The sequence below is a fragment of the Jaculus jaculus genome, chromosome 5 (assembly GCF_020740685.1).
Source record: "Jaculus jaculus isolate mJacJac1 chromosome 5, mJacJac1.mat.Y.cur, whole genome shotgun sequence".
NCBI classification, from domain to species: domain Eukaryota; kingdom Metazoa; phylum Chordata; class Mammalia; order Rodentia; family Dipodidae; genus Jaculus; species Jaculus jaculus.
This window is the reverse complement of record NC_059106.1, coordinates 91703464-91730446: the sequence shown is the minus strand read 5'-3', so window position 1 is coordinate 91730446 and position 26983 is coordinate 91703464. Positions and strand designations below refer to the sequence as shown.

Genomic DNA, 26983 nt, shown 5'->3' with positions numbered 1-26983 from the left:
TTTTGCTCATAGCACTGCTCTCTATATGCACAAACTAACCTGTAAAGAAAGCCAAATCCCCAAACCAGTTTCCTTTGCTCTTGGAAGTTTCTAGTTTCTCTTTTCTAATAGTACATGTTTGTTTTGTTTGCTTTTTGTTTTTTTTAAGGTTCAAATATGTATTGATCTATCTTACTTAGTACATTTTCTGGACACTGTAGTACATATAAGAAATATAAGACCTAGTTACTTAGTGTTGTGGTTTGATTGTAAAAAAGCCCCCCCACCAATACACTCATGTGTTTGAACACTTGGTCCCCAGCTAGTGGTGTTACTGGGGAAGGTCCTTGAACCCTGGGGAAGTGGCGCCTTGCTGGAGGAAGTGGGTCACTAGGACAGGCCTTGAGCACAACACAGCCCTGCATCCTGCCCATGTTCTGCTTCCTGCCTGTAGTTGTTTCATCAGCTTCCCTTTTCAGCCTGCCATGCCTTCTCTGCCACAGTGAAGCTCCTCCTTGAAACTGAAAGCCAGATTAGCCTCCTTTCCTTTAATAGATTGCTTCTGGTTGGGTATGTGTTCACCCTAGTGGAAAAGTAACTGATATAGAAAATTGGTACCGAGAACTGGGGCTGCTGCTGAGGTAAAGCTGACCATATAGTTTTTAAACTGTGGAACTGGTTTGCAGAAAGAATGTAGAAGAGTTTGCAACTTTGGGCTAGAGAAGCCTTACAATGTAAGCAGAGCTTAATGGGCTATTCTTGTAGGACTTTAAAACACTAGGAGGCCAAAAGAAATGTGGGCTGTAGAGGCCAGGCTCATGAAGTTTCAGAGGGGAGCAAGGACTCCGGCAGGAACAGGGGTAGAGGTAGTGTGGTGCTTTGAGCACATGGTCCCATAGACTCAGGCATTTTTGAGTAAACTTCCTACTTGAGCCCCTACCAGGCAGATCCCTGCTACCGAGTACATGTAACTGGCAGTCGATCTCGAATGCAGCCCTAAAGTGTGTGGAAAGCACACTCTGGCTGTTTGTGCTTATTAGTTTTTGATTTTCTCTCCCTCTTTCTCTCCTGTGGAAGTATGATGAAGTGAGCCAGCTTCTTCTGCCATTATAGAACTTCCCCTGAACTCTGTAAGCCTGAAATAAACCCTTTCCTCCCATAAGCTCCTTCTGATCAGGTGTTTGTCCAGCAATAAGGAGCTGACTGCAACAGCCAGCTCATGTAATATCCTGGCAAATAAACTGGCTACATTCTGTCTCTGACTGGAAACTTGAACAAAATTAAATTTAAAAGTAAAGGACTCATGTGTTTAGCAGATGAAGTTTCAAGGCAGAGCCTATGCTGTAGCTTTCTTTAACTGCTTTTAGTCAAATACACACTGAAAGAGAGCAAGAGGGATGGAGAGATCACCTAGTGGTTAAAGCATTTGCCTGTAAAGCCAAAAGAACCAGAGTCAATTCCCCAGGACCCACGTAAGCCAGATGCACAAGGTTGTGCATGTGTCTAGAGTTTGTTTTCAGTGGCTGGAGGCCCTGGTGTGCCCATTCTCTCTCCTTAACTGCCTCTTTCTCTCTCTCTCAAATAAATAAATAAAAATAAAACATATTAACAAGAAAAAGAGCAAGATGTAGAGCAGAAAGATATGAAACTAAGAAGTCTGATGAGGAAAGAAAATTTAGAGTTCTTGACATTACAACTGATAAAGTGGCTGTAATTACTAAGAAAGATCAGAACCATTATAGAGAAGCCTGATTCTCTACACTAGGACAATAGGAAAGATGCCCTGAAGGAGAGACCCAAGTCATATGCACAAGGTGGCACATGTGCCTGGAGTTTGTTTGCAAACTGAAGACCCTGGCACACCCTTTCTTTCTCTCTCTCTATCTCCATCTCTCTTTCTCTCTCTCAAATCAAATAAAATTAAAATTAAAAATTTTTTAAATGTTGTTAGTTCTTTGGAAAGAAGAGCCTCAAAGGAAGAATACTAAAGGACTTCAATGCTCCTCAAGGTCCCGAGAGGATACTATAGCTGCGAGCCAAGGGGTCCAAACTCCATTCCCAGCTGCAGTATAGGACAGCAGCATTATCCAAGTGGTGCTGGTTTTGGAGGCATGAAAACCATAAGACTGAGGTGATCACAGAGGATTGCAACATGGTTCCAGAGAGCCGCTGAGGCTAGGCAGTGTGAGGAGGGTCAGGTTCTCTACAAGGAGGCTCTGAGAGGCCATTACATGAACCATGAAAATCAATCCCAGGATGTTAGAGATGTCAGGATAATGATATGCCCACCAAGGAAAACTGCAGGTTCATAATGGATCAGCACATTAGAGAGACTTTGTGTAGTACAGCCAGCAGAGCTGGAGGGAAGAGTTGGAGCTACCGAAGCTTTTTGGAGCTCAGATGATTTTCATCATGAGTTTCAGATAACAGACATAGAGCTACAGGATTTAATGTTTTCCCCTGCTGGTTTTTTGGTCTTGCTTTAGTCCAGTCTTTCTTTGTTATGCCCTCAGTCCTCCCATTTGGAATGGGAATATTTGCTGTGTGAGACTATATTAAAAGTATGCAATTTCTGGTTTTATTTTATTTTTTGAAGTGGGGGAGAATGGATGCACTGGGGCCTCTTGCCACTGTAAACAAAACCCAGACAATGCACCATTTTTGCATCTGGCTTTATGTAGAGAATTGCGCCCAAGTCATGAGGCTTTGCAAACAAGCACCTTTAACCACTGAGCTATCTCCCCAGCCCCACCACTGGATAATCTCTGACACACAGAAATGGCACTGTCGGGCTGAGACGGAAAAGGACATGCAAGTTATCAGCTCAGCTTTAAGATGCTGTCTTTGACATTTCCTTCCTTTTCATGCCTAGCACACAATATTTTGCCTCATCTAATGCATACAATTCCAGTATAATAAAACTTAGAAGTAATTCAAAAAAGAAATGCAAAGATGCAAAGCAGGACTTTAGGGAAAACAAAGTGGGCAATAGACTCAGTGGAGAGCTTACTTGTGCTGGGAGTTCACAGGGTCCACGACACTACCATGTCAGTCTTCATGGCACCTTTGTCTGTGCAGGTATGACTGTGCCCACCTCAGGGATGAGGAAATGGGGCTCTTGAAGCTAGCAGCACACAGTGGAACTGAAGTTGACGAATTTCTTTTTCTTAGTCACACCAGTGGTAGTTTGAATTGTGTCCCCCCATCCATTGACTTGGTTGTTAAAATTTAACTTGTAACTTGGATCTCCAGCTGTCTGGCTGGAGGAGGGGACACTGGGGGCAGATCCTGGAGTCCAGCCCTACGGTGTCACTGGGGTGGATCTGAATTCCAGCCCAGAGGTGTAAGGGAGCAGTCTGCTCTGGCGGGTTTGTGTGCGCTGGTGCTGGTGTTTGCTTGCGGCAGTGTTTCTCTCTGCTTGCGCGTGGAGAAGGAAGCAGCTCCTTCCACCACTGATGGAATTCCCCTGGATCTGCAAGCTTGAAGTAAATCCCTTCCTCCCATAAACTGAGTCTGTCTGGATGTTTGGTTTACGGAAGGAAACTATTGCAAGGTGCTGTCTGTGTGAAATGACCCCTGTGGAAGAAAGCAACAGGGGTTGTTTGTTTGTTTCATAGCCTACCAAAACACAATTCCAAAGAAACTGCCTAGTTTTGCATCTCTAGAGAGTACTGAAGACCCCTTCCTGCCAGGTGGGTAGTTCTTCCTGGTTCCAGATTCCACACCTCCCTCCGCCTAAGACAATGTTTTCACTGTCACAGCGTGAGTGAGAGATACGTCAGCCACATAGCCCTCTTTGATTTTTGTGAGTCACGATAGAGTTGTGGTTTTGGGTTTTTTTAATTAAATAGAAACTTTGTAGGGACAGATCATGTGCTAGTACTATCATTTCCTTCCTCCCTGCCCCCACGCCTCCAGGGCCTGCCTCAGTGGGATTGCCAGTATTTCCCCTGGGGTTGTGAGTTATGAGATGTGAAGGCATCAGTCAGTCATTGTAAGGGTGGAGGGAAATACCTCTAGACATTCCCTTCCACTCGGTGGCACTTAATCTTTCAGCGCCCTCTTCCACAACATTCTCTGATCCACGGCAGGTGTGTTATAAGTCTACTTTAGCATTGAGTCTCAGCAGGTTCAGGATTTCTGCCTTGGTGCATTTTCAGCGTCCTCGGTGTCTATTTCCATGACCCTGCACTGGTTGTCAAACATTCTCCTACCTCTGCCTCCTGAGTGCTGGGATTAAAGGCATGCACCACCACACCCGGCTCTATATGTCTGTTGTTTGCCAGTAGCATGCTGTTGTTGTTACTCAGGATTTGTAATATAGCTTTAGATTGGGTATGGTGATTCCACCAGAGGTGTTTCTTTCTTTCTTTCTTTTTTGTTTTTTCTTTGTTCTTTGAGGTAGGGTCTCACTCTAGCTCAGACTGACCTGGTCCCAGGGCGGCCTCGAACTCACAACATTACTCCTACCTCTGCCTCCTGAATGCTGGAATTAAAGGCATGTGCCACCATGCCTGGCCCAGAGGTGTTTTTCTGTTTTGTTTTTAAATGTTTTATTTTTCATTTATTTGAGGAGAGAAATAGGCGGAGGGGGGTAGAGAATGGGCACACCAGGGCCGCCAGCCACTGCTAATGAACTCCAGATGCATGCACCCCTTATGCATCTAGCTTATGTAGGTACTGAGAAGTCGAACCAGGATCCTTTGGCTTTGCTGGCAAGTGCCTTAACTGCTAAGCCATCTCTCCAGCCCTGTTTTTTTGTTTTGTTTTGTTTTTTCCTGAGGACACTTTTGGATATCTGGGGTCTTCTGCCATTCCGTGAATTTTGAGTTTAGTTTTTCTATCTCTGTGAAGAATGATGCATGTGAAAATAAAATTATAACAATTTAAGGGAAAACTGTGTTGCTTTAAGTTGTTCTAATGATATAATTCTGGCATTTTCTGAATGTACTTCACATCAATGAATTTGTCTTCTTTTACAAGGGAAGATCAGACTGCTTTCAAGAGTTGACTGTTCATGGCACATGCTGTTAGAGAATGCTCATTGGCACTTACGTTTTTAACCATGTGGCTGTTGATTAAAGCAGAAATCGGTAAGATATATCTATGAGCTAATCTGTGGAAGAATTTGCAGTTTAAATTCTCAGATATAGATGGATCATCTATCTGTGATCTTGTTTCAAGTGCTTTTTAAAAAGGTATTTTAGGGGCTGGAGAGATGGCTTAGCGGTTAAGTGCTTGCCTGTGAAGCCTAAGGACCCCGGTTCGAGGCTCGGTTCCCCAGGTCCCACGTTAGCCAGATGCACAAGGGGGCGCACGCGTCTGGAGTTCGTTTGCAGAGGCTGGAAGCCCTGGCGCGCCCATTCTCTCTCTCTCCCTCTATCTGTCTTTCTCTCTGTGTCTGTCGCTCTCAAATAAATAAATAAATAATTTAAAAAAAAAACAAAAAGGTATTTTATGGGGGCTGGAGAGATGGCTTAGCAGTTAAGCGCTTGTCCGTGAAGCCTAAGGACCCTGATTCAAGGTTAGATTCCCCAGGACCCACATTAGCCAGATGCACAAGGGGGCACACGCATCTGGAGTTCATTTGCAGTGGCTGTAGGCCCTGGCGCACCCATTCTCTCTCTTTCTGTTTCTCTGACTCCTTCTCTCTGTCGCTCTCAAATAAGTAAATAAAAATAAACAAAACTTATTTTAAAAAAAGATATTTTACTGGCTAGAGATGGCTTAGCAGTTAAGACATTTGCCTGCAAAGTCAAAGGACCCAGGTTTAACTCCCAGGACCCACATAAGCCATATGCACCAGGGAGCACATGCATCTGGAGTTTGTTTGCAGTGGTTGGAGGCCTGACATGCTCATTCTCTATCTGCCTCTTTCTGTGTCCTTCTCTCTCTCTCTAATAAATAAATGAAAAAATTAAAAATATATTTTATTTATTTGAGAGAAAGGCAGATAGAGAGAGAGAAAATGGGCATGCCAATGCCTCCAACCACTGCAAACGAACTCCAGATGCATGCGCCCCCTGGTGTATCTGGCTTTATGGGGATATCTTAACCACAAAGCCCTCTCTCCAGCCTCCCCAAAGGCTTTTTGTGGTCAATCTTTTGTTATTGAAATGAATGTCTGTTTCTATGTCTATAACCAGTATTATTTTATTGAATGGATTGGGTTAATATAAAGATCTAATGTTATATTTTTCTCTCAAGAAATTAACTAGAAAGCCCAGAGAAGCAGAATCAATACAAATTTTACATTAACAGTGCATTTTAGGGGCTGGAGAGATGGCTTAGCAATTAAGGTGCTTGCCTGTGAGGCCTAAGGACTCAGGTTTGATTCCCCCAGGGCCCATGTAAGCCAAATGAAGAAGGTGACGCATGCATATGAAGTTGATGCGCAGTGGCTGGAGGCCCTGGTGTGCCTATTCTCTCTATCTGCCTCTTTCTCGCTCTCTCTCTCCCTCCCTCCAATAAGTAAATAAAATATTTTTTAAAGTCCATTTTAGCAGAGGAGTGCTCATGAGTGAATTCAGCTATGCTGAAAGACTATTATGGTCTGGAGAGATGGCTTAGCAGTTAAGGTGCTTACCTGTGAAGTCTGGGGACCAAGGTTTGATTCCCCAGTACCTACATAAGCCAGATGTATGGGGGCTATAGCTCAGGGGCAGAGCATTTGACTGCATAAGCCAGATGTACAAAGTGGTGCGTGCATCTAAAGTTTGTTTTCAGTGGCTAGAGGTCCTGGCATGCCCATTCTCTCTATATAGCAATTTTCCCTCCACCCTCTCTTTCAAATGCATAGCCACTGTGGCTTCATTTTCATTTTTTTATGTGTATGTTAAGAGTTTGTTTTTTGCCTTATGGCCTATTAGAATCAAAGATCAAAGAAACTGAGACCAAACATAATTAAAAACAGAGAGGGAGATTCCATTTTAACTTTGAAAATAAAAATGGCAATGTTTGCCAGGCATGGTGGTGTGCACCTTTAATCCCAGCACTCGGGAAGCAGAGGTAGGAGGATGGCTGTGAGTTCTAGGCCACCCTGAGACTACACAGTGATTTCCGGGTCAGCCTGGGATATAGTGAGACTCTACTTCAACCCCCCCCCCCCAAAAAATGGCAATGTTTAAAGAATTTTCAGTATTTTCTTTATGTAAATATCATTTTTGCCAATTCTTGGTGATGGTAGTTGATCCAATTACCACAACTTAAATTTTCAGTGGTGGCTTATATTACATCTGAAAATTGAGAGTGGATTCATATTTATGAGTATATTTTCACTAAAGCTTGTTAATGGAAGCTTCCAAAGGGAAACTCTCTTAAATGAAAGCTTTATGTAGCATTAAGATAAAGTAACCAATATGGTGCAGTCTTCCAATGAGAAGAATTCATGCATATAATTTATATCAGCTATATCGCCCCAGGGCCCTGCATCTTGAAGAAATAACAAAATATAGATTATAAGACCAAATTTCCTTCTTTTTTTTTTTTTTTAGTGTACTTGGTCTCACTCACTGTGTAGCCAAGTCTGGCCTTCAACTCATGATCCCCATTCCTCAGCCGCCCAGGTATTGGGAGTAAAGGTGTGCAGAAGTATACCAGGCTCTTTAATTTTTATCCTTGATGTCAATTACAATTGAGCTTTGATTAGTTTCTCTTTATTACAAGATGATGTTACAGATTACATATATTTAACCTAATATAGCAAGAGAAGAAACTATTCCTAAATGTTCCCCCCCCCAAAAAAAAATTGTAGTATTGTTTCAAAACTGTCTTTTCTTTCTCTTGGGTATGAGTACTGAAATAAGTATTGTAAATCACAGTGATGAGGAGACAAATGTGATTCATTCTGGAAAGCCCTTTTTAGTAGTGTGGTGGGAAATCTACATACCTGAGAGTCATTTGAAAGGTCCTGTAACTGTGCTCTTGACTGTTCTTTCAACCTCCTCATTGTTTTCCTGTTTATGGTTAAGAGCAATGCCTGACCGCCTTGAGCAGGACACAATTCAGACATTAGCACAGCAGCCTTCTGCCCCTGAGCCTCCCGAGTGCTGCCAGAGCAGCGCTGGTTAGCTTTGGGAATTGCAGACATCTTCCATCTTGAATTGGATGCCTTCCTTCCATCTGCTTTTGTATTTTGCTGCAGATGTGTGTAAGAGAGGAGAGGTGACCGTGAAACCTGCCCGTGTGATTTCACTCGGATCAGCTGTCAATATCTCCTGCTCCTTAAAGCCAAACCAAGGCTTTTGGCATTGTTCCAGATCTAACAAGTTGGTTCTCTACAAGTTCAACCAAACAATGTATTCTCACCGTGGCCGTTCTTTCACTGCTCAAGTCACAGACCTTCCCCTTGGTACAACCTTGTTTGTCTGCAAGATGGCCTGTGCCCATGGAGATGAGATTACAGTGTGTGGGGTAGAGATCTCAGTTGGTGGTGAGCAATCCTTTCTGAATTCCTAACAAGTGGTAAGCCTTTGGTGCTTGTCATGTGTTAAACAAAAACTTAAACACATGGGAGAGTGCTTTCACTTCTCGCACACCTCCAGCTTCCATTCTGTGCCTCGACTAGAGATAAAATATATGTTTTGTTTTGTTGTTGTTGTTTATCAAAACCATTGATTCTTACCTTCCTTACCCATGGAAGACCTGACTGTTTAATCCAGGAAAATTCTCCCACATTACCAGACCAATATCTCATATTTATGTTAAATGTCTCATATTTATGTGGTATCATTTCCAGGTGTCGACAGTGTAAATGAATACTCCTCTTCTTCTCCTTCTTCTTCCTCTTCTTTCTCCTCCTTCACAATCTCCTCCACTTCTTCATTCCTTTTTCTTTCTTCTCTCTTCTTCTCTTTTTGAGGCAGGGATTGTAACCTAAACTGGTTTTGAATTCACAGCAGTCCTACTACCTCAGCCTTCTGAGCACTTGGATTAGTTTTTTGTGTTTCCAGTTTTGCATTGAGACCCGGCTGGAGTAGTGCATTGGTCAGGTCTTTCTGGCACAGCTGTGTTACGTGAGTGCTTGGCACGGCGCTCAGTGTTTCCCTGTGCTCACCGGCCTTTGCCTCGCTCTGTGCTGCTTGCAGTTCAGTCTTGGAGGTGTTGGTGCTGCTTCATGGATGGGGGAGGTGATCTCAGTTCAGCTGTGCCCAAGCCCATGTACAGGACCTCAGCCATGCTGGTGGAAATGTTGGCCATACAGGGAGGGAAGGAGAAAGGACACCAGGGATAAGCTGGGTTGACTAAACTCATGCACAGGGCCCTGGCACCAACAGTGGAAAAAATGACCACTTGGGGAGGGGAATGAACAGTCATTCACACTTGGGACCCTGGCTCCAAAAGCAGAAGTGTCAGTCTTTGGAGGAGGGGAAGGGAAGGGTGCTAGGGGTAAGCTGATGGGCCCAATTTGCTCTCAGCCTTCCCACAGATGGGAAGAGAGAGGCACAGTCTCTAATTTTTAAAGAAATTTGTAGGTGGGGTTGGCAATTTTTTTTTTTTTGTTTGATCTTATTTGTTTTTCAGACAGGGTCTCACTGTGTAATCAAGTTGTCCTTAGACTCGCAATCCACTTGCCTCAATCTCCTGAAGGCTGTAATTACAAGTGTGTGCCACCACACCTGTCTTAAGAGTTTTTAATATTGAACTGGCATCACTCTAATAACGTTAACTCATCATTGTCAGGGCAGTGGATTCCACCTTTCAGGAAGAATGAGAGAATCTAGGGTAAGAGGCTTAGACTTATCAGACACAGGGCTGGAGCCCTGATTCTGCACTTCATAATGTTGTAGTTAACTAATTCTTTGTTTCTTCTTTTAAAAAACGGATTGTAAACTGGGCATGGTGGTGCACACCTTTAATCCCAGCATTCAGGAGGCAGAGATAGAAGGATTGCTGAGAGTTTGAGGCCACCCTGAGACTACACAGAGAATTCCAGGTCAGCTTAGGCTAGAGTGAGACCCTACCTCGAAAAACCAAAAAAAAAAAAAAAAAAAATAGTATTGTTGGGCTGGAAAAATGACTTAGCCAATAAGGTGCTTGCCTGCAAAGCCAAAGGACCCACTTAAGCCAGATGCACAAGGGGCGCATGCATCTGAAATTCGTTTGCAATGATTGGAAGCCCTGGCGCTCCCATCTCCCTCTTTCTCTCTTCCTCCCCCCCCCTCCCTCCCTCCCTCCCTCCCTCCCTGCCTATTTCTGTATCTCTCTCTCTCAAATAAATCAAAATAAAATATTTTTTTTAAAGTATTGTTAGCTGGGCGTGGTGGTGCACACCTTTAATCCCAGCACTTGGGAGGCAGATGTAGAAGGATCACCACAAGTCTAGGCCACCCTGAGACTACATAGTGAATTCCAGGTCAGCCTGAACTACAGTGAGACCCTACCTTGAAAAACCAAAAATTAAAAAGAAAAAGAAAAGTATTTTTTTTAATTTATTTTGAAGGAGGGAGACAGTATGGGGACACCAGGGTTTCCTGTCACTGTACACAAACTTTAGACACATGTGCCACTTTATGCATCTGGCTTTACATAGGTACTGGGGAATCAAACCTAGGCCAGCAGGCCCTGCAAGCAAGCACATTAACTGCTGAGCCATCCCCCCAGCCTGGTTTCTTCTGTTGATAAAATGATAACAATGGCATGCTTTAATGTCCAATTGTGTAGAACTGCACATAAAACATATAGCATAAAGTTTGGGATATACCAAGTGACTAATATTCACCACTATTACTACAGTTATTAGAAAAAACTTATGCCTTAGGAGCAAATCTGTATTTGGGAATATGGTTTTATCTGGATTTGTGGGACTTGGGGAAAGTGTTAACAATTTGTTGGCAAATAATTAACAATGCAGTTGAAGTATCTCCTACATACTATTTCAACTATGAAGTCTGGATCTTTTTCTAAGTTGTTCCAGAGCAGCCTCAAAACCTATCTTGTGTACAGAAGGGAGAGCATGGGACTGTGGCCTGCACCTGGGACAGAGGACGAGACACTCATCTGTACACCGAGTACACATTACAGTGAGTAAGAGACCATTTTTGTGATCGTCTTGCATGTCTTCTCTTGCATGGCTGTTAGCAGTGTCTAATCGGTCTGTCTTTCATCGGGAGAAATAGCAATGGCTACTTCTCTAGATAATCAAATTCTTTTTAAACTTCTGGTGTTCACCAGTGAAAATTGATTCCATTATCTGCATGTGAAATTTGCTACCTTGCTCCTGCATTCTAACTCCAATTTGTCTCTGGGTCATCCAGGACCCAGGGGAAAGTGGCCTTCTTGCTCTCAGGTTAAGTTGGCTGCACAAAATCCCAGTCTCTAGCGGTTGCACATTCTTGTAGGTTGTGATTTATAAACAGAATCTTCCATATCATATCTTTCTATTAGTTTAGAAGAAATATTTTTTGTTTTTTGTTTTTTGAGGTAGGGTCTCACTGTCACTGTAGGCCAGGCTGACTGGGAATTCACTATGAAGTTTCAGGGTGGCCTCAAAGTCATGGTGATCCTCCTACCTCTGCTTCCCGAGTGCTGGGATTAAAGGCATGAGCCACCCCACCTGGCTAGAAGAAATCTTTTTGAAAACAGTTGGCTGATGTGAACATTCCCAGGACAAGAAGGTTTGGGGAGATTCCCATAATCCCATCACAGTGCTAACTGATTTGCACTGTGCTTAAGTGAGCAGAAGATGGGAAAGGCAGTGGGGCCCAGGGTTATGGTCTTGTCACCACTGCACTGGGAGCTCATATCATACTTTTGTTCAGTGGAAGCCATGGTGCCCACAAAGCCATTGAATTGAGATTGGAACAGCCCAGGGAACCAAGATGATTGCCAGGATCTGGGGAACTGGGGCCATGTAGGCATAATTACTCTTCTATATGAACATTTTAAAGTGGGGACACTGGAGAGATGGCTTAGCAGTTAAGCGCTTGCCTATGAAGCCTAAGGACCCTGGTTCCAGGCTTGATTCCCCAGGACCCATGTTAGCCAGATGCACAAGGGGGCCCATGCATCTGGTGTTACTTTGCAGTGGCTGGAGGCCCTGGAGCACCCATTCTGTCTCTCCTTCTGCCTCTTTCTCTGTCTGTCACTCTCAAATAAATAAATAAAAAGAAACAAACAAAATTAAAAAGAAAGGTTTAAAAAAAAAAGGCTCAGTTGTACCAAAAAAGATGAAGGGAGAAGGAGGGAGAAATATGGTCCTATTTATGAGAATAAGATACAAAAATGATCTGTTATATCTTCTAGTAAATGTATATATATAGACTTTTGGGCTATAGGAATGGCTTAGCAGTTAAGGCATTTGCCTGCAAAGCCAAAGGACCCAGGTTCGATTCCCCAGGACCCACGTTAGCCAGATGCACAGGGGAGCACAAGCATCTAGAATTCGTTTACAGTGGATGGAGACCCTGGTGCACCCATTATCTCTCTCTCTCTCCCTCTTTCTCTGTCAAATAAATAAATAAATATAATTAAAATATTTGAAAAATATATTGACTTTTAAAAACTGTCTAGAATAGCCAGTTTGAAACTTTTGTTATTTTGTTCTAAATGAAGAAAGCAACATTTAAAGTTTTTTCCTAAACACAGTTGTGGTTTGGTTACAGGTTAACTGGACCGAAAAATGTAAGCTGGCAGAAGCGATGCAGTGATCATTACTGTAGTCATTTAGACCTTGAAATCAACCTAACTCCTGAAATACCAGGATCTCAGTTCACAGCCAAGACAATTGCCAAAAACAGTCTGGGCAGCTCTTCTTCAATTCCGTTGACGTTCACATTCTTGGACATAGGTAAAGTTTATTTGGACTTCATACTTACCATTCATTTGGCACATGAAGATTATTTTAAAACCCAGGGAAATCTTCTGTGTGTCATTATCTTAAAAGAGACAAAAGTTGTGGGAAAGTCATCAGTAGGTGTAGACAAAAGATAGAAGACACAAGTGAAAAGTGTGTGGCCACACAGAATGACTCTACAGAATGGGTTCTTCAGTTTTACTCTTAGAAAAATAAAAGGTCCTGAGTTCTTCCCATAAAGACACTCGCTGCCAGTGATGCCCCTGACTGAAGAAAGGGTTCTAGGAAGTCATGCAAGAAATTCAGTGTAGCCGGGTGTGGTGGCACATGCCTTTAATCCCAGCACTCAGGAGACAGAGATAGGAGGATCGCCATGAGTTTGAGGCCACCCTGAGACTCCATAGTGAATTCCAGGTCAGCCTAGGCTAGAGTGAGACCCTACCTCAAAAAAACAAAAAAAAGAAAAAAGAAAAAAGAAAAGAAAAGAAATTCAGGGTAGGGCTAGAGAAATGGCTGAGAGGTTAAAGGCACTTGCTTGCAAAGCCTCCTGGCCCAGATTTGGCCCAGGTTCAAATACCCAGTACCCATGTAAGTGGCACATGCATCTAGAATGTGCTCACAGTAGCAAGGTGCCCTGGTGAGTCCTGTCTCCTCTCCTCTTCTCTCCCTCTCCTGTGTATAAATAAATAAAGAAATACAGTGCAGGCCCCTCTCAGCAGAGGTGACCTTTCTCCCCAGTAGCCATGCCACTTTCAGATGTGGGCTGCTGGGCTTTGCTGACAGGTGTAAACTATGCGTGCAATGTGCTAATACAATGTGTCAGCTCTGAGCATACTCAGCTCTGCCTCTGCCATGTGTGAGCAGTAGAAATGGCCTAGCTGAGTCAGAGGCCAATCTCAAGCATCCCTGGGTTTTAGGCCTGCCTGAAGTTCCCACCTTGTACCGTGTATCTCTCCCTTCCTTGCAGCAGCTCTTTGCATACATGCTACCGACCAGGAGTCTATTCACAGGCGTTTGTTGTACACTCTTCTCTCCAGCCCATCTTCCATCCTTCGTACATTGTTCTGCTCTGAGCTACCTTCTTTCCCTCCATTTATTACTTTTTGTTTTTCCTCCATTTTCCCTTTGCTATGAGTTTTCCCACCATTTCCTGTCTTGAGGTGATAGCCCCTACCAGTCAATGATTTTCTTTAAATCTTAGTATTAAGTGGTATCAACACATTTGTTATGAGGTGCAGTAAATAGCTTTAGGTTCATTGAGATGAACTTCTAGACCAGGCACAGTTATGGAGGAAGGGATATTTACTGAAGCTTACAGATCCAGGGGAAGTTTCATAATGGCAGAAGAAGAGCCGGGGGGGGGGGGGGAGAGAGAGAGAGAGAGAGAGAGAGAGACCAAATGCCAAAAGCCACATAACACACTTTAGGAACTCCAGGTGGAACTAGGCACTTTGAATATTTTTAGATTGGAATTTAAACCCACCACCTTAAGATCCACCCAGTGACACCTCCTCTAGGCAGGTGGCTGCAGATCCAAACTACAAACTAATAAAACACTGAATATATTGGAGGCCATATATTCAAACTACCACATTCCACCCCTGGCCTCCAATAGATTCAAAACCATCTCACACTGTAAATTGGACTCGGTCCCGTTTTAAAGATCACCAAGTCTTTACCAACTTAAAATAGTTCCAAAGTCCCAAGTCTCATCTGAGATTTAAGATTGTCTCTTAACTGTGAGTCTTGTGAAATCAAACAAGATATATACTTTTAACATATAAAGACATAGAGTAAACAGTTTCAACTGGTATAAGGCATAGCAAGGAGAGACTAGAACAACATAAACTTAACCACCATTAAGCAATTATTAAACTTCTTCAGTTTAAGTCTGATTATAATCAGTGACCAAGAGTCTCTGGATGTTTTTTAATTCTGCCCCTCCAGCTGAGCTATGTAGCCAGGGGAAGCTTTCATCTTTAGCTAACTACCTCCATGGTAGCCCTTACACAGCCCTATATCTAAAATATCTTTAGGTCTCCATGTAAACCATGGTCCATCTTTAAATGGCTTTGCAAGCTTATCAGGGTCATTATGCCCTGCCTCATGCCATATTTCAGCAGTGGCATTTGGAACTATGTGTGTACTTCTTGACCACTCCATGAATTTTTTTGTTTTTAATACTAATACCAAGTTTGCAAGACACAGCCATATTCTTAATTCAGGGATGAAATAAATCATAACATTGAAAAGCAGGTTTCTTCTCTAGTCAGCTCTTTCCAAAAGAGTTTATATTTCCATCATAACCTTTTTACAGGCATCTTCCCCATTGCTTTAATGTAAATCAGTTGGGTCATCTTCCTTAAAAATGCTAATGTGTTCCACAATAGCAGCTTCAGCAACCTAAAACTAGTCTCAAATTTTAACTTGCTTGAGGTTTTCCTACTTAAAATCTTAAATCTCTCAGTCCAATATCTTTAGCCAAGCATATCAGTCCATTACAAATTTAACCTTGGTCAAACTCTCTGGGCCTGGGCAGCATAAAGCAGCCAGCCCTTATACCAGTTCCAATAAAGTCCTCTGCAGTCTTTCCTTCCTATTAGAAAGTGCATAAGCCAAGTCTCAAAGTTCAATATTGTCTCCACTTAGCATTCTCAAACTCTCATCAGAATGGCTTAATGCTCCAGAAGGCATCTTCAGTTGTAAGTACCAAGTCTATGCCCATTCTTCCAAAACAAAAGTTCCAAAAGACTAAAATCTACATGGTCAAATTTATCTCACCCCACTCCTCGTATCAATTTCTGTAGCAGACAGCTTTACATTCACTGAGATGAACTTCCAGACCAGGCACAGTTAGGAAGGAAGAGATATTTATTGAAGCTTACAGATCCAGGGGAAGTTTCATAATGGCAGAAGAAGGGCCAAGCAGAGAGAAAGAGAGAAGCCACATGCCAAAAGTCATGCGGCACACTTCAGGAACTCCAGGTGGAACTAGGCACTTTGTATATTTTTAGACTGGAATTTTAAACCTGCCACCACACCTTAATATCTGCCCAGTGACACCTCCTCCAGCCAGGTGGCTGCAGATCCAAACTACAAACTAATAAAACACTGAATATATATTTTTTTATAATTTTTTTTTTAATTTTTTATTTATTTATTTGAGAGCAACAGACACAGAGAGAAAGACAGATAGAGGGAGAGAGAGAAAATGGGCGTGCCAGGGCTTCCAGCCTCTGCAAACGAACTCCAGATGTGTGCGCCCCCTTGTGCATCTGGCTAATGTGAGACCTGGGGAACCGAGCCTCAAACCGGAGACCTTAGGCTTCACAGGCAAGCGCTTAACCGCTAAGCCATCTCTCCAGCACAAAACGCTGAATATATTGACGGCCATCTATTCAAACTACCACATGTGGTAAACATGAGGTTGGATTAAGGGGAATTATTTTAGTGATTTGATAATGGGAACCAACATTTTAATGAGTTTGTGTCAGTACACAGGGCACTCTTTAATCATGGAGGCTGAATCACCTTTTCTGGTTTGTTCTGGTTGCCAGTGAGGCCTCTTCCTCCATGGGATATAAAAGTCAACTTCCTAAACGCTTCTGTGAGCAGATGTTCCATTCAGTGGAAAGATGAGCAACAGGTGCTGCTTAATCGGCTTAGATACCGGCCTCATAACAGCAGGTCCTGGAATATGGTAATGATCTTTTTTTTTGTTTTTTTTGTTTTGTTTTGTTTTTTGTTTTTCAAGGTAGGGTCTCACTCTAGCCCAGGCTGATCTGGAACTCACTATGTAGTCTCAGGGTTCCCTTGAACTCACAGAGATTCTCTTTTCCTCTGCCTCCCAAGTACTGGGATTAAAGGTGTGTCACCATGCCTAGCTGGTAATGATTTTTACAAGGAGAGGAAAACTATTCAGGGCTCTTAATATTGCTGCTATAATATCAGCAGAATATGATATTTAAGACTATTTAAACTGGAGATACACATTAGAAATCTATTGGAAAGTCAGGTACACTTCCATTATTTTTGATTCTTGATTCTGAAAATTTTAAAGCCACAGGCATTTATAATCCAATTTTAATTTTGTACAATTTTTAAGGAAAGAATTAGTTTCTGTTTATTCTTCTATCTTGATGCCTCATTATTACTTTTAACATATTTTAAGAAACATATTTAAAACAGAAACGAGGAAATACTCACAAAGATTTATGTGGAATTAAATATTCTCAAGAAAAGATCTACAGTTTAATATATTAGGCTTTATATTTCTGTAATAAAAGAATTTGGTTATGAGTCCTTACTTTTGTAAAGTTCAGTGGCCTATTATAACAACAAAGGGTTTGTTTCAGGAATAATTGATATGCAAAGATCTATAACTAAATGTGTGATGAAACCAGCTCTTTGTCTATGTTAAAATATTCATTATATGCTAACTATATCTAAGTAAAAATGAATGTCTGGTATATAGAACCTTCTGTAAGTTGTTTGGAAAACTGCTTGATTTTGGCCAGATGTGGTGACACATACTATAATCCCAGCATTTGGGAGGCTGAGGCAGAGGATCCAGAGTTCCAGGCCAGCCTGAGCTACATGGAGACACTCTGTCTCAGAAAAAGGAAGAAATGAATAGTTTTCAACCTCTACTCACTCTGATTTCATCATTCCCCTGGGACTCTTAATAGATAACAGATGGAGTCTTAATCCCAAGAGTGTTTTGTTTGTTTGTTTTTGTTTTTTTGTTTTCTAAGGTAGGGTCTTGCTCTAGCTCAGGCTGACCTGAAATTCACTCTGTAGTCTCAGGATGGCCTTAAACTCATGGCAATCCTTCTACTTCTGCCTCCAAGTGCTGGGATTAAAGGCAAGCACCATCACACCTGGCATTGTATTTGTTTTAATGAGAACCTGTCATCTTAGATTAAATCATGTTTTCAACAACTAGCATTTCTTCTTGAATGATAAATGCGAAGAAGTAAAAGATAATATTTCTAGATTCTCTTTTTTATGTTCAATTACTTATGCTTTGTGTGTATGTGTGTATACATGTGCACATACATGCTAGTGGTAAAACCCATGGCTTGTATATGCTAAGCTCACATTGTACCACTGTACACCTCCCTTTTATATTGATTTACTACTAATAGGCACTCTTAAGCATCTTCTCTGTTCTATTCCATTCCATTCTTTTACAAGAGTGACTTGTTAATTCCCACAAGTAAGAACACGTAGTCTTTGTCATTATAGACCAGGATGGGTAGGGAAGAGAGACAGGAAGTTTGACAAGTGGGGTCAAAACACAGCTACTTGGAGGAATTACTTTGGGTTCTTCCTTAGCACAGAAAGGTGATTACATACCACACATGCTTTAAGATGGCTAGAAGGGCATGAAACCCCCAGCACATGAAAATGCTTACTGTTTGAGGCCATGGAGCTGCTTATTTCCCTGACATGTCATTACACACTGTCAACAGTACTGAGCCACAATAATGCACCCATAAGAGCTACAAACAGTATGCCTTAATAAAGAAAATCTTCCCTTATTCCAGGTTAATGCCACAAATGTCAAAGGAAGACATGATTTGTATGATCTGAAACCTTTTACAGAATACGAATTTCAGATTTCTTCAAAGCTACATCTTTATAAAGGAAGCTGGAGTGATTGGAGCAAATCCTTAAAAACACAAACACCAGAAGAAAGTAGGTACCCACACCCAACCCCCAAAAAGGAAGGGAGGAGAAAGGAAAAGGGAAGAGGAGGGTTGAATGACTTCCTTGGAAAAGCATCTCTGAGTATATTACTGAAATGACCCAGGAAGATGTTTATGGTGCTAAGAAATCTTTAAGACTAGGTAAAGCCTACTCCTGTTTGCCACCAGTCACATTGGCCACAAGCTTATGCCTTAGTAACATAGGGTTAAACTTCTTATTTCCATGACTGTTTCGATACCAATACTATTCCAATAAGTTGTTGCTTTTGTTTGTTTGTTTGGTTGTTGTTGTTTTCTTGTAGGGTTTCACTCTAGCCCAGGCTGATGTGGAATTCACTATGTAGTCTCAGGGTGGTCTCGAACTCTCAGCAATCCTGCTATCTCTCTGCCTCCCAAGTGCTGTTATTAAAGGCATGTGCCACCACACCTGGCTTTATTCCAATAAGTTTTAATCAGTAACTTAATCTCATTCCTGTGAAGTCTGGATACATTTTGTCTGTTTGATTCTCTGAAAATAGTGGTTCAATAAGCCATATTAGGAGCTTGAAAGAAAAATAAATAAATAAGGGGGGCTGGAGAAATGGCTTAGTGGTTAAGCACTTGCCTGTGAAGCCTAAGGACCCTGGTTCGAGTCTCGATTCCCCAGGACCCACGTAAGCCAGATGCATAAGGGGGCGCAGGTGTCTGGAGTTCGTTTTCAGTGGCTGGAGGCCCTGGCATGCCCATTCTCTCTATATATTATCTTCCTCCTTCTCTGTCTGTCATTCTCAAATAAATAAAATAAAATAAAGCGTGAAAGAAAGTAGTCTGAGAATTGGTGCATTAATTTTCCTGGGAAGATGTGAACAAATGTCTGTTTACCCTACATAGGTCATCAAAGGCAGACAAAGCACAATTCCACCAAAGTCCAATTTGGTCAAACAATGAGTGCACTGGGGTTACTAACAGGAGTGTGGGTGACTCCCAAACAGCTGCATCGCCACAAAGTAGCATACCTCATATATGACAATCTTATAGAAGCTGCACCCATGGTCTCTCTCTTCCTTACTTACTCTAACTTCTCCCAGGATCACTAGCAACTGGGGGCAGGGGCAGGAACAAGTAATAGCTGGAATCCCATTTGAGAGTCCTGTGACCCTCTCCTTCTTCCTTTTACTAGAAAGTTAACAATAGCTCCATCACCATTACCAGAGACGTGGTTAATGCAGTTTTGTTTTGGTCAATTAGTTTGTCAGGGCTCCTGGGCCAGAGCATTCTCTACTCCCAAATGAGGAACATGTTATACCCCAGAGGGAAAATACCATAAGGGGTGACGATTGGAGATATATGTGTATCTGAAATAGCCTTCTGATTAAGTGTCATTCACTGATCTCTTGATGTTGTTTTGGTAACTGATGATCTTTGTCAGTGATGTGCAGTGTCCTAAAGAGAGCCTATTACAGAGTTTTACACTCAGTGTATCACTTATATAACAAGCTCATTTCCACTGATATTAATTACATTTCTCTATATAAGAAAATATTTAAAGCCAGGCATGGTGGCGCACACCTTTAATCCCAGCACTTGGGAGGCAGAGGTAGGAAGATAGCCAAGCGTTCAAGGCCACCCTGAGACTACAAAGTGAATTCCAGGTCAGCCTGAGCGAGAGTGATACCCTACCTGGAAAAACTAAAAAGAAAAAGAAAATATTAAAATGAATTCATCCAACAATTGATAATTCAGTACCTCTCATTTTCTGGTAAAATGCCATAATGGTGGCCCATTTGTTTCCTGCTTGACAATGCTATAGTCCAGAGCTTATTTTTACTGTCTTTTATTACATATAGTCAAAGTAGTACATTTAAAAAAAAATACTCATGGGATTATATTTTCTTATATAATGCAGATAAGGTTTTTTAACTGGCAATATTTTTTATCCAAATCCAAGAAATTTTTAAGTTACATTTTACATCACATTGGGCTGGCCTCTAAACTGGGAAAACTCAAACTTGGGAATCCTTGTCAGCCCTGCGTTGAATAATGACTTAGACATGCTGAAAAAGTTTTTCACTGCTTATTTTTGACGTGTTGGTGTGCTGAATTAAAACTTCTCCAGAGCAGCCTGCTAGCTCTAATGTGCTATAAACAAACCAGCACCACACCGCGGACGCCAGGGCGGCTGTGGGGCCACACTCACACTCCGTCACGCCCTCTCCGTGTCTGCTGACCTCCGTCCTGGCCTCGGTCTTTCCCAAGGTAGCCAGTCCTTGCTGGGCTGTGCGCTCTGCAGCCTCACCACTGCTTCCATCATCAGTTTCTTTATGAAACACCAACTGACGGAAACCCAAAGGTGTGAATTTTTTTTAACACTTCTTCCTTTTAACTCTTTAACTTGAAACTCTTTATGTAACTTGGCATTTAAAAAAAATTACTCAGAAAGTTTGCTGTCTAAATTGTGAATGACTTATAGTAGAACTCTTTTTATGCAGCCTCCAAACTGGGAGGGGCGTTCTGTCCCCTATGGCTAGGTGTAGATGTACATTTCTCAGTGAGGGAAGGGCCCTCTTCACTCTATGTGGGCCTCTTCCTTTGAAATTAAGTTCAACTATTGTCATAATCCTTCAGAATATGGCCACTGAGGAAGGGGTAAGAGGAACAAAACCACTGTGCTTTCTCAGAGGACTGTCCCCACGTCTGTATCCCTCAAAGACAGATGTGACTCTGGGAAGTGAGCAATCAGATTTTCCTTCTAGGAAGAGAACATTCTTGAATTTGAGTTCAGGGTGGCCAAACATGTATAAGAACATGCTTACCTCTCCTAACATCCAAAAGACTCCACAGTGACAAGTAAAACTATCCTCCAGTGTTTTTCTACTTTCAGCATGTTTAGAAGTCTTCCGTGTCTGAATATCGCTCACCTCTATTACAGGCCAATCCTAAAGGAAGCATGTGTGTTCATGCTTGGGCCTGAGTGGCAAAGGTGCCACCTCCTCCATCATGGAGTCAGCATGAGTGAGGGGGAAATGCCCCAAAGGGAACAAATGCAATGGCCAGGCCGGCGTGGTAGTGCACACCTTTAATCCCAGCACTTGGGAGGCTGGGATTAAAAGAGGTAGGAGGACTTCCATGAGTTCAAGGCTACCCTGAGACTACATAGATCAGCCTGGGCTAGAGCAAATCCATACCTCAGAAAACCAAATGCAATGGTCACCTGCAACCATATCCCCTCACATTGAGAAGCCAAGAAATCAATTCATTCATATGTCATTTAGAGCTACTACCAACATAGACATGAACATTAAATACAAGAAAGCTTTTTAATCATTTTGGATAGTCAACCTTTCATCACAGGGCAGTGGGGAGTGGGTAAACACTTTCTCTACACGTCCAGTTAGCTAAGTGCTTTTAGCTTTGTAGGCTGTATGATCTCAGTCACAACCATTAAACATTGCTGCTGTCATGTCCAGATGGCCATTTGCCATGAACAAAGATACATGGTTTGGCTCCAACAGAATTTATTTATGAATGTTGACATTTTAGCTTTACTTTTCACATGTCATTGAAATTTTTCTTCTCATAATTTTAACTATTCAAAATGCAAAAACTACTATCATTAGTTCACTGGACATACAAAAATAGGCATAAGGCTGGATTTGGTCCTCAAACCACTGTTGTCCACCTCAAAACTAAGCTCAAGGATAACATACTGATGTGTGTGTGTGTGTGTGTGTTTTAACCTAAGATTGAGGGGAATGAGAATGAAAGGTTTTGACCTTCCTACTAAAGGGCCTCACATGCAAGCATTTTCTTTTCTTTTTTTTTTGGGGGGGGGGTTCGAGGTAGGGTTTTACTCTGGTCCAGGCTGACCTGGAATTAACTGTCATCTCAGGGTGGCCTTGAACTCATGGCAATCCTCCTACCTCTGCCTCCCGAGTGCTGGGATTAAAGGCGTGCGCCACCACGCCCGGCTACATGCAAGCACTTTCATTAGAGGGCAAATGTCTGAGATATGATCCAAGTTCTTGCCCTTCCCCCACCTTGAAGGGAGCAAATATCCTATTCTCAACTATTGGACATGGTGGCAATCACCAGTCTTAGAAAATACTTTCCTTAAACAGAAACCATGTGTAAAGAAAAATATAGCAATGAAAATCAAGGTTGCTATTAATTGGTTGCTGTAACTTTTTGATTTCAAATCATGTACAAAAAAAGAAAGAGAAAAGAAAAAGAGAAATACTCTTTGTAGCACATGTCCTGGCTTGGGTGTGAATTAGCCCCACCTAGTGGTTGAACACTTGGCTCCCAGCTATGGTTGAACACTTGGCTCCCAGCTAGCGACACTCTTTGGGAAAGTCCGGGAACCTTTAGGAGGTGGAGCCTTGCTAGAGGAAGTGATCAGCCTTGTGGTTTTCTAATCCAGACCTACTTTGTGCTCATTCTTTCACTCTCCTTTCCTCCCCTCCTCTCCTTCCCTCTCCATCTCTCCCTTTCAACTCTCCTTTCTTCTCTGGCCCTATCCCTTTCTTTCCCTTTCCCTTTCTCTCTCTCTCTTCTTTTCCCTCCCTCTTCTCCCTCTCCCTCAATTCTTCCTGACTCTGGCTGAAGTGTGCCTAGCCAGCTTCCTTCTGTTGCCTTGCCTTCCTCCCCATGATAGAGTATAACCCCTTGGACTCATAAGCCAGAAACTCCTTCCTCCTTTAAGCTGTTTGTCAGATCCGTGGTCCCAACAAGGAAGGAGTAATCAGCCTAGCATGTAAGCAGGGAGTGTTGTTGGGACACAGTGATAACCACGTAGAACCTCAGACTGTCAGTTGCAGGTTATCTTGAAAAGCCAGAGAAAGATCCCTAGGGGAGATGACCCCAAGCTAAAACACAAGTCCAACCTCAAGAACCTAGTGGTCTTCTTCACTGGGATAAACTGAATGTTTGTGTCCCTACAACATTCATATATTTAAGTCCTAACCCCTGGTGTGATGGAATTAACAGGTGAGACCTTTGGTAGGTAATCAGGTCATGAGTAGGGATCCCTAGTGAATGGGATTAGTACCCTCATAAGAAGTAGCCAGAGCCCAGAGCCCTTCTATGTATATTCTCTCCCTCCTCCTTCCTTTTTTCCTCCTCCCTCCTCCCTCCTCTCTCTCTCCACACCCCTCCCCACACATGAGGCCTACAACAAGAAAGCAAGCACACAGAGCAGGCCCTGGCCAGGCACCGGATCTGACAGCACCTTCATCTTGCACTTGCCAGACTCCAGAACTATGGCCCTGAGCCATTTGTTATTTAAGCCACCCATCCCCTAATTCTTTTTCTTATACCAGACTGATTAAGTAAGGGACATCATCCTCTGAATAGACAGCCTTCGAGTCATTGCAAAAGGGAAAGGAGCTGTTTCTTTCTTGAAATACTTTCAATCTCATATTACTTGGTTTTGTTCCACTTTATCAGCCAAATTGTTGTTGTCTCTTTTGCTGACCTCTTTCTTTCCTCAACCTCAGTTTGTGTGTAAGTCTTTGAGTCCTATTCTTTACTCAGGTGATTTCATCCAATCCCCAAGACATTCAAACAAGAGGAGAGACAGACACAGACAGAGGGTCGGGTAGCTTCAGTCTGTGTGATTTATCATATTCTACCTATGATCAAAAGCTGACTTTTTTCTATCATTACTCTATCTCAGAGACTCCCTTGTAGTATCAGTCAGCACAAGTGAACTAGAAAATGGCTCCCTCACCATTTTCTCACATAAAATCATTTCCTCAAAAAAGTCCTTGCAAAAATATAAAATAAACATCCCCTTGACTTGTTTCTTGAAGAAAAATAAATAAATACTGCTAAGAAGTCCAATAAAGTCAGAACAGAGAAGTGGTCACGGGCAACTAGGAACTGTGCCCACAGTGTGGAGGGGAAGGGAAGTAAGGTGTGAGGTAAGATCGCATGTGAGGTGAGGGAATGAAGACTGACAACTCACAACTCTTTTCAAAAAATTTTGTGGGGCTGGAGAAATGGCTTAGCAGTTAAGGCACTTGCCTGCAAAACCTAAAGACCAGGGTTCCATTCCCCAGCCCCACATAAAGCCAGATACACAAAGTGGCACATGCATCTGGAGTGTGTATGCAGTGGATAGAAGCCCTGGTATTTCCATATTCATATTCCCCACCCCCTCTCTCTCTCTGCAAATAAATAAGTAAAATAAAATTAAAGTTTTGTGAGAGGCTGAGGAAATGGTTCAACAGGTCAAATATTTTCTGTGCAAGCCTGAGGACCTGAGTTTGGATGTCCTGTGCCTACACAAAATGGCAGGCATGGTGGTGCATGCCTGTAATCCCAATGCTGAGAAGGCAGAGACACAGAAACCCTGGGATGTATTGGCCAGCTAATCTAATCAAGTTGGTAAACTCTAGGTTCAGCGAGGTACCTTGTCTCAAAGAATAGATATGTAGCCTGGCACGGTGTCGCATGTCCCAGCACTCGGGAGGCAGAGGTAGGAGGATCCCCATGAGTTTGAGGCCATCCAGAGACTACATAGTGAATTCCAGGTCAGCCTGGGCTAGAGTGAGACTACCAAGGGGAAAAAAAATGAACAAAAAAAAGAGTAGATGTGCTATGGAGGAAGACACCCAACACTGACTTCCAGCCTCCATATACAAGTGCATACACATGTGCCCACACACGTATGAGCATGCATCTGTTTACAAGCACACCACACATACACACCCATGCAAAAAGAAAAGCTCTGTGAAAGGAACAGTGTCTAGCAATATATGGTACTAAGAAATTCTCCGTTTTTCTTTTTGAGTCAGACATAATGCAGTATATTTGCAAGAAAATGACAAGAGTCCAGGAAAGGGAGACATTAATAATGAGCAGAGAGAGGACTTTGATGATGCAAAAGCGATGAGACTGGAATTGGGGCTCAGGGGTGGGCAGGAGTGGGAGGGAGGGCGCTTCAAACGCCACATCAGCAGGGTGCTGTGGACAGCTGAGAGGGAAACTTGCAGACAGAGAAGAGGATTCCTATCTGGCTCCCTTCACTCAGTGACCAGCAGAGAGAAACAGAAAGTCGGCGTGGCAGTGCCAGCCTCAGGGAACAGCACCCATGTGAATGGTGAGCCACCTAGGGAATGACAGGAAAGAGGTGGAAACAAAGAGGGAATCATAGGGCCGGGCGTGGTGGCGCACACCTTTAATCCCAGCACCTGGGAGGTCAAGATAGGAGGATTGACATGAGTTCAAGGCCACCCTGAGAATACATAGTGAATTCCAGGTCAGCCTGGACTAGAAGGAGACCCTACCTCAAAAAAAGAAAAAACGTGAACCAGAGTCAAAGGAGAGGAGAGCTGGGCACCATATCAGGCAGCACAGTGTGTGAAAGCAGGAACCCCCCTCTAAAAGCTCTTACTAGTGGAGCTATTTGTAAGTCTGCTTGAATAGAGTTATTTGAACCTAGGAAGTAGATACATGTATCAAAGCCCAGAATGTGAGCATTATGAGATCAGAGAATGAACAGTTTATCTCTGTCACTCTGCTTACAGCATGACTTGAAACAGGATGAGACAAAAGACTAGTATGTGTTTCACTGAGTCCTGCACCTAAAAGTTCTTGACATGCCTTTCCCAAGTGCACTTCTTCTCTCTGATTTCATTGTTCTTGGAGACCTTTTCACTACTTCTCACTGCCTGCTCAAGACCCTATACACCATTGCCTCTGCCCTCAGGCTCCCTGCACGGGCCTGGATACTACCTTCAGAAGTAATGTGTGGCTTGCTTCTGATTTATTTATACCATATGCCCTTGCATACAACCTTAGAATCTCAGCATTGTGGAAAGAGCCCCGCAGATAGACTGCTACTGAGCAAGTCAACTGATTTTGACACCCACATGCAATCCTAATTGCATAGTCAGTGTCTGGATGGTGTAGTTTGTTAATACAGTAACTGGAACAGGAAGAGCAGGGTCTGTAGAGATAGCAAGTGCTGAGTTCAGTTCTCGCTTTTGCCAGTGTCAGCGTTCAGTCTTTTATAAGTGATGTAACCTTTGCCTGTCTCCCTGTCCAAAGCTGTATGGCAGGCATGACCATGACGATATGCACTTTCTGTAATTGGTTGTTATGTTTTCTGTTGTAGTGTGTGTGTGTGTGTGTGTGTGTGTGTGTATACACATGAAAATGTGATTATTTCTTCTTTCTCCAAATCAGAACCTACTGGGATGTTAGATGTCTGGTACATGAAACAAAACATTGATGACAACAGGCAGCAGATATCACTTTTCTGGAAGGTAAGTTTCAGCTCAGTTTAAAACTTAAGATTATACAAGTAACTGTATTTCGTAGCAGGATGAGCGCTTCTGTTCCCACTATGGCTTCCACACAGAGCTCAGACTAATCCATGATTCCCGATGTGATAGAATTTAGCACTCCGTCTGAGTTCCCTCTGCAGCCTTTTCTCATCCCACTTCATCCTCCTTCCTGTCCCTGACATTTCCACCCTATGAATATCACCTCTCTTCTGATTCTCATCCACCTCCCT

General features: G+C 42.7%; 1 protein-coding gene across 6 annotated transcripts in view; it reads left to right on the top strand.

Annotated features, from left to right (window-relative positions):
- Il12rb2 (interleukin 12 receptor subunit beta 2) overlaps window positions 1–26983 on the top strand; it is an 87635-nt gene that overhangs the window by 5019 nt on the left and 55633 nt on the right. For 2 of the 6 annotated variants that reach the window (XM_004663180.2, XM_045148664.1), the window contains exons 2-8: window positions 4963–5072; window positions 8123–8410; window positions 10886–11000; window positions 12582–12766; window positions 16330–16472; window positions 18322–18472; window positions 26653–26732. In XM_004663180.2, coding sequence (XP_004663237.2) covers window positions 4997–5072; window positions 8123–8410; window positions 10886–11000; window positions 12582–12766; window positions 16330–16472; window positions 18322–18472; window positions 26653–26732 — 1038 coding nt within the window. In that variant the 5' untranslated portion in view covers window positions 4963–4996. Of the gene's footprint in view, window positions 1–4962; window positions 5073–8122; window positions 8411–10885; window positions 11005–12581; window positions 12767–16329; window positions 16473–18321; window positions 18473–26652; window positions 26733–26983 lie in introns of those variants that run through there. The other 4 variants (XM_045148665.1, XM_045148667.1, XM_045148666.1 and 1 more) reach the window with 4 other exon arrangements.